The 7,573-nt window shown below is 48.1% G+C and overlaps 1 protein-coding gene across 1 annotated transcript; it reads right to left on the bottom strand.

Moving 5' to 3' along the window:
* Window positions 1-562: 562 nt before the first annotated feature.
* Window positions 563-7,405, bottom strand: DLL1 (delta-like 1 (Drosophila); the record flags this gene model as incomplete). The annotated part of the gene is made up of 8 exons (XM_010294904.1): window positions 563-1,241; window positions 1,634-1,748; window positions 1,868-2,660; window positions 3,378-3,594; window positions 3,733-3,902; window positions 4,043-4,173; window positions 4,649-4,709; window positions 7,148-7,405. Coding segments are annotated over 8 exons (1,751 nt in total), but the record flags the coding sequence as incomplete, so codon positions are not given.
* Between the last annotated feature and the right edge of the window lie 168 nt (window positions 7,406-7,573).

Genomic DNA, 7,573 nt, shown 5'->3' with positions numbered 1-7,573 from the left:
GCCAGGAGAGTTGTGGCCACCAGTCAATTCAGTGTCACCTTTCCGGGATAGGGAAGAGCCACCCCCAGGCAGGTGTGAATGGGGGAGCTCACTGCCCATGGGTGTGCATCAAGGGCCTGAGCTGGGGGTTCTTGCTGGCGTGCCCTGGGTGTCCCAAACTCCCCTGGACTCCAGACAGATGTTTGAGGTTGTGAGAAATGAAGAGCTGAGTCACGGAAAGCCCCGCATCTGGATTGTGATGGAGCACGGTTGCATTGCTCTTTCTCAGGAAGTGATGCCGAACGTGTTTATATATACACAACGCAGCATGCCTGAGCAAACATTACTCAAGGTTTTGACAGACATTAGCTTTTGGAGTAAGAGTGAACACACCATGGGGTCAACAGTTCAGAAGGTTAGGGGGAAAGGGGAGAGGGTCTTTGTGATAGGTCTCGGTTCCACTCCATCCACCCCTGAGTCCATGGAGGTCTGTCAGATGCCGGGTTGCAAGGTTCAGTCAGTTCATAATCAGTTATGGAATAAACATTGCAGTCTGGTTGTCATTAATAATATTTATTTTGGAAAAATATTTTAAAAATGAATTTCTTCATTAACAAAATGGTAAAAAAACTCAAATAACATTTGCACAATATTCCATAAATACATTTATATACAAAAAAATATAGTCACATAGACCCGAAGTGCCTTTGTACATATTTACCAAAAAATTTAAATTATAAAAAAATGAACATCACAAAATACTCAAGCTTTACAATTATCATGAAAATATTTTTACAGATTCAAAAAAATAACACACTTTTTCTCACCTAGTAAAAACACATTTTAGTATCAAAAAAGACAATAAAGGCAGTGTTTGTGTCTCTAATTCAAGAAAAGACTGGCTCATAAGAATCCAAAATATACACTCCAGGCAGTGCATGCTTCTTATGTAGTAATTAAGTCCATTCATTTAAATATATATAGAAAAGCAACTGACCATAGTGCAATGATAAAATTCATAAAAGGCAGTGCAACAGTAATCCTTGAACACAGACCCTTGCCTGGTGTCCATCTTGTTTCTTTATTTTGCAGTCACTTTTGCTAACTTCAGTAGAGAACCAGCTCAAGCCTGAATTTAGTTTCTCAGCAGCAGTCAGTGAAGGAATCTATCTCCCATTCCTCTTTCAGCAGCATTCATCGGGGCACGTCTCCTCTGAAATTGTTCTGAACAACCACCTTGCCATATCGCCTCTGGTTTACACCTGGTGAGAGAAAACACGAGCAGAGATCAGGAGAGGTTAATGGAAAGTAAGAAGAGGGCTGTAAGGCTGCAGAGGGTCAGGACTCTGTCTTTATGCTGGGCAAGAACGGACTCTGCATGAAGCACACTAAGGGGTCGGTCAGCAGACCACAACCGTGCTATCATTGTACCCTTGTCTGCAAAAGTTGTCGTACCCGTAACATCCACAGCAGCAAGTCACTGATCTCGTCTTTACAACATCCACAGCGCGACAAACTCGAGCTGGCTGGATTTCAACAGGTACAAATCGCTGTGGCACCATGGAAAAGCATTTGGCTGCCCTGATGTGTGCTAGACGGGGATCGCTCGCCGGGAATTTTCTCTGCTGCTCCAACTGCCAGGCAGTATACTAACCTCAGTTGCTATGATGCACTCATCTTTCTCTTCTGATATGACATACACCGACTGGTACTTTGTGTCCTTTGAAGTGGAATATACTGAATCTGGTCGTTTTCTTTCAGAAGTATCACTATTGAAGAGAAAGAGAGACAACACAGGTCAGATGGCTGTTGCTTAATGCTACCTATGAGACACACACACACCCCCTTCCGAGTCAAGCTGCCCCCCATGCTCAGATGTGAGAGATACCTCTTTAGTTGTACTGTGCTTTTCTCATCTGCCTCTGAATCATACGTTTCACACTTGGCTTCACATTTGCTGTGCTCCTCTTTAACAGAGTCCTCATTCTTGAGTTCGTGCACCAAATTGTAATCCACTGATGGGTATCTGACTTTGTAGCCATTTTTATCAGAGTTATCGCTGTGAAAGTCCACTTTCTTATTTGTGTTTTTAATCTGAGTGGCACCAATGACACTTATGGAAATGTCCTTCTCGCGCTGGCAGTTCGCCAGGTTGTTCATGGTCTCAGTCTCGCTCCTGCAGGCGTCAGGCTGGTGGTGCCTCTTCTGCACTCTGAGCCGGACGCAGACGACCACAGCAGCACACCCCAGCAGCAGCATGAGGACGAGAATAATCCCGGCGCAGACGGCGATCCAGGGGAACTGGGCGTTCTGGCTTTCTGTGTACTTCTCGGTGAAGTCGACGATGACCGGTCCCTGAGGCGGCTCGGGGAGCAAAAACTGGCAGTTGAGGCCGCCGTACCCCCGGGCGCACTCACAGACATAGCGGTTGTTTCTCTCGTGGCAGGTGGCCCCGTTGTGGCAGGGGTTGTGTTCGCATCTGCTCACCGGGGTGCTGCAGTTCTTCCCGTTGTATCCCGGGGGGCAGGTGCAGGAATAGTCATTGACGCCATCCTGGCAGGTGCCTCCGTTGACGCAGGGAAAGGAGGCGCAGTCGTCCACGTTATCATCACAGTGTCTCCCAGTAAAGCCAGCCTGGCACTGGCATATGTAGGAGTTCCCCAGATCGACGCACTGGGCTCCTGCAAGACATCAAGGAGGACGAACGCTGAGTGGTGGGCAGCCAAACCCAACAGCCCCCACCTGCTGCTCTCAGGACGACTGTCACAACCGGCAGCTGAGAAAAGCTTTCTTTTTCAGAGGTTAGCTCAACCTTTGCCCAGTCTGATCCACCATAAAATGTATGAGTCTCTTTTAAGGAAGGTATTTGTTAATCAGATCTACTTTTCATTCACCATCCTATTCCCTTTTTGACATTTCACTCAGCTTGGACAACAAAGGTAGTCCAGATCGGGTCAACACCACAATCTCACGTTACAGAGTTTGAGTGGCAATGAATGAGGAGGACTACAGTAAAGAAAGTCTTCACTTGTTTAATCAAAACAGGAAGATTACTGTTACCAGATTACAAGTAATAATATTTAGCACTTGTATGGCATTTTGCATCCACAGACTTCAAAGAGTCTTTGCAAAACATTTGCAAGTATAAACCTCTGCATTTTTATGCATGAAGCTTCAGGCCAAGTTATCCGGCCACAGGCAGCCCTTGAGAAAACGCTATCTGCAGCAGCATCCCAAACCACACCATCACTTTTCAACTACAGTTCCTCCACCAAGTCAACTAGTGACATGACGTGGACCATGACTGATTAGTGGGCCTTGTTATGTACTCCAGACCAGAAGCCAAAATAACTGGATGGTCTCCTTTCAGAAGGTCACTGTAGCATGTTTGACCTTACCGTTAGCACAAGGGCTGGAACTGCAGTAATCGATTTTCTTTTCACAGTTGAACCCAGAATAACCCAGTGGGCAGCGGCAGCTGTATCCCCCATCAGGGTTGTCAGTGCATCGCCCACCATTGAAACATGGTCCATCAGCGCAAGTCATTGCGCTTAGCTCACAGTTTTTGCCATAGAAGCCTGGGGGGCAGGTACAGGAATAGCTGTTCTCGAGATCCTGGGGGAGAGAAATGAGAAATGTTCAAAATATTTACCTGAAGTTGCTTTGAAATCCAAAAAGTGATTTTGAAAAGCAGTAAAATTGACATTAACTCCTCTCTTGGGGTTTCAGATGGCACAAGCAACTCAAACTTACAGTGCAGCTTCCACCATTCTTGCAAGGGTTGGCGTCACATTCATTGATTTCAATCTCACAGTTGGAGCCTGTGTACCCAGGTCGGCAAGAGCAAGTGTAGCTCCCCTGACCGGTGTTGGTGCATGTGGCACCGTTCTTGCAGGGCTTGTGGTGGGTGCAGTAGTTCAGGTCTGTAAAAGATTTTATTTGAAAAAGAGAGCAATCAAGATACTTGCTACTTTGTGAGCCTAGCACAGGGTGCTTGAGCTGGAAATAGCCGCTTGCTTTCCGTGTTTTAAAACAGACACTCAGGCAAGGACTGAGAACTCACCCTGGTTGCAGAAAAGGCCACCCCAGCCTTCCTGGCAGTTGCACTGCCATGGCTGCTGACAGGTACCATGAAGGCAGCCTGGGTATCGGATGCACTCATCACAATATCGCCCCTGCCAACCCACTCTGCATCTGAAAAAAAAAAAAACAACAACAAAGTCTCATCAGATTTAGACTTCTCACAGTTGGAAACCCTATCGCAAACTCTGCAAACACACTGATGCCAAGGATCAAGTTTCCTAAAAGCCCTCAGTGCTCCTTCATGTGAGAAAGACACCGAGTCCAACCATAGCATCAGCTTTCATCAGTCCCAGCTATTTCTTCCACTTCCTTAGATAGAGCCATGGTTCCAGGTAGTTAATTTGTTTACACTAGTAACAAACAGCTAAACCTTACACACAGCACTGTAAACTCATTAGGTTAATATTAATGGCACTGATGTTTGACTTGTAGATTAATACTTTGATCTGGCATCACCTGGATTTCTCAAATTACCACCTAACATGAAAAAAGGCATTTAAACCGACCCTTCGAATGACCGATGGCTTACTTAACACCATCAATGTTAAAGACAAAGAAAAGAATGGGAAGGGAGCAGAAAACTTACTTGCATTCCCCAGGTTTGTCGCAAAAGCCGTGCTGCTCATCACATCCAGGCAAACAAATCGCTGTAAACAAACCAAGCAGGGAGAGATATCAGCACCGGGGGCTGAACGCCTCCCTTTTACAAGTCCGATCCCGAGAGCACCTTGCAGGTGGGGAGCGAGCCCCTTTTACCAGGTTGGGGCAGTTAAGCGCAGCTGAGTTAATCTCTGGAGTCTGCAGGGTATTGATCTCGCCCGTAACTGGGCACTTTACTTATCGCCGGGGATGAGCATTCTTCTTAATACAGTTGCACACAGACAAAAGAGGACTCACAATTGCTCCCTTCCCCACAGCCCCTCACCCCCCTTCCCTTCCCAGTGAGGGTCAGAAGTCCTTTTTTCCAATTCTATGCACACAGCTCCACCTCTTAATATCCCCCGAAAGTGTGTGTGCAGATAAGAGTGGACAGCTGGTGTGCAGGGTGCCAGTGCAAGACAGCTGCTCTATTGTCTATTCTCTCCCAGCAGCTGCCCCACTGCAACAATACCCCGGCCCCGGAGCCACTGGGGCCGGCGGGCGGCGGCGCGCGGGGCGACTCACCGCACGCGCGTGATTTCGCTGCAAAAAAACTTTTTTTTTTTTTCTTATTCAAATAAATAAGTCTAAAGTTCTTCCTCCCTCCTTCCCCCCCTCCTCCCTGCTCCAAAAAGGGGCGGGAGGGTGGGTGCAGCCCTGGTAAAAGAGGTAAGCGGGCCAGCGGGAGGGAGGATGAGGGAAGGGGAAAAAAGGGATTTCTGCTCATTACTTCGCCTGGTTATGGAACTCATTAAGCAGGCACTGCAAAGTTTTAATTCAACAAAGCCAGCCGGAGACAATGGCATGCGAGGGGAAGAGGGGGGGGAAGAAAAAGAAAGAAAGAATCGGCGCTGATAATCAGATCGCCTCCAAGTTGGAAAGAATGGAGCTGGGGGCAAGGCGACGGGAAGCAATCTGCGACTGGCAGCTCCGCTCGCTAACGGCAAAACATTCTTTTTGCATGCACACATAAACACATCTCCTCTGCCTACTAGGTTTGTGTCGCTGTTACAAGCTGTTTTTCTCTGAGAAGGAAAGCAGAGCGAAGAGCGTGCGTAACGAGTCAGGAAAGAAGGACAGCCTTCTACTTTGCTATGGGAAGAGCAGCGATGTACAGGCATCCAAAAGTGCTGACAGCCCCAAAAGAGTTCTTTATCAAAATGCTTCCTTCGTCCCCACCCCTTGACACAACTGGGCTAGGCACTTTTGATCATGGGAAAGGTTGTAGTTCCTATTTTAAAACACTATCAAAGGAAATGTGAGTGCCTCTGCCTGCTGTTTATTGTGCAACATTGGACCATGAACTGGCAAAAGCATCCTAGCAGTCACTAACAGCGTGAATAATCAATCTGGGCTTGTTTGACAGCAGCTCAGCTGAGACCACAGCGTAGGTGGGCCTTAAGAAAAACAAAAACACAGGAAGAAGAAAACCGAGAGGCTGCTTCGCAGCCTATAACTTTTCTCCCTGCCTGCCTGGCCCTTTGATGACTGGAGAGGAGCACTCACCCAGTACATCATCTGCCAGCATACTTCAGATCCATGGATGCACACAAACAGAGGATGCCATCACAGGCTGCAGCAGGAGCTCTGTGTGCCTGTTTGGGTGTACACCGCTATGTGTCTACAAAGGGTGGTAGTCTTGCACAAAGCTGGAGGTATCTGTCATCCCTGACTATCCTCTCTGTGATCTGCTTACTGTCCCAGCTTCTCCTGCTGTATCAACACGTCACATTCCTCAACAACTTCAAGCTCAGGCATACTTTGAAACTCATGTCTCTCATTATTTGACTAGTGCTACTCAACGCTCATGGCAATGGTAGAGAAGAGGGATAGGGAAGAAGTTGAATGTTCTTGTTGAACAACCTCTGTTAGTGGCAGTTTATAAGTACCCCAAGTGAGAACTGTACGGTATAGAGGCCACAGAGAATGCCTTGGACCTCTCAGTACTTTTCTCAAAACAAGGGTGGCAAGACATCAGACCATAACAAGCCTACCCACAGGCCTGCCGCATGGATGTTGCCAAAGCCTAGCTCCGTCTCCTGAAGCCATGTACCCTGTAGATGATGGTATCAGTGTACAATGGTTGAAGGGGTGGCTAGGTATAAAAAGTAGTCCTGATATATTTTAATAAATCCTCAAGCAACTGCTGAGGATAGCAACATTTTGGTATCAGATTTGACGTCTACAGCAAATGAGCAAGAGCGTAATGTTGGCACTGACATTTTATTAGCTTGAGAAGGGGCTATCCATGTTAACTTTCTGGGGTAATGCTGACGAACTCCCGTCCCCCACACCAGTAAGGCCTGTACATAGCACCAGACCTCCACCCACTGTAGCTTGGTTCCCCCTTTCCCGTGGGGCCTGATGTCAGAGAAACACCTCCCCCAAGATCTTAGGGGACACTGCTGGAACCGGCACCTGGCGAGACAAGAAGGTGGACACTCACGCTCAGTGCAGTACTGGCCTTTCCAGCCTGGGTTGCAGACTTTCTCGCCACGTTCTCCGCAAGTGAAGTGACCAAAGGCATCGTCCCGGGGGCGGCAGAAGACGGAGCAGCCTTCTCCATAGTAATGCTCATCACACACGAAGCGATAGGAGTACTTCAGGTCAGTGCGGCCGCTGCTGTGCAGGTCCTGGGACCACTCTTCACCCACCGCCAAATGCCTCTGGGTGGCCAGGCGGCTGATGAGGCGCTCAGGGTTTTCTGTTTGAAAGCAGAGAGGATAGGGGTGATTAAGAAGCCCGAAGCAAGCAGGGGCATAGGAGGGTGCTCAACGGGGGTCTCTGGTGGGAGGGGAACTGCAGAGGCAGGATGACAGGGCTGTGTGCCCAACAGGTTGGCCTCTCTTCCCCATGGTCCCCCGAAGAGGAG

Source organism: Phaethon lepturus, unplaced genomic scaffold (assembly GCF_000687285.1).
Source record: "Phaethon lepturus isolate BGI_N335 unplaced genomic scaffold, ASM68728v1 scaffold28399, whole genome shotgun sequence".
In the NCBI taxonomy this organism is placed as follows: Eukaryota; Metazoa; Chordata; class Aves; order Phaethontiformes; family Phaethontidae; genus Phaethon; species Phaethon lepturus.
This window is presented reverse-complemented; position numbering and strand designations above follow the sequence as displayed.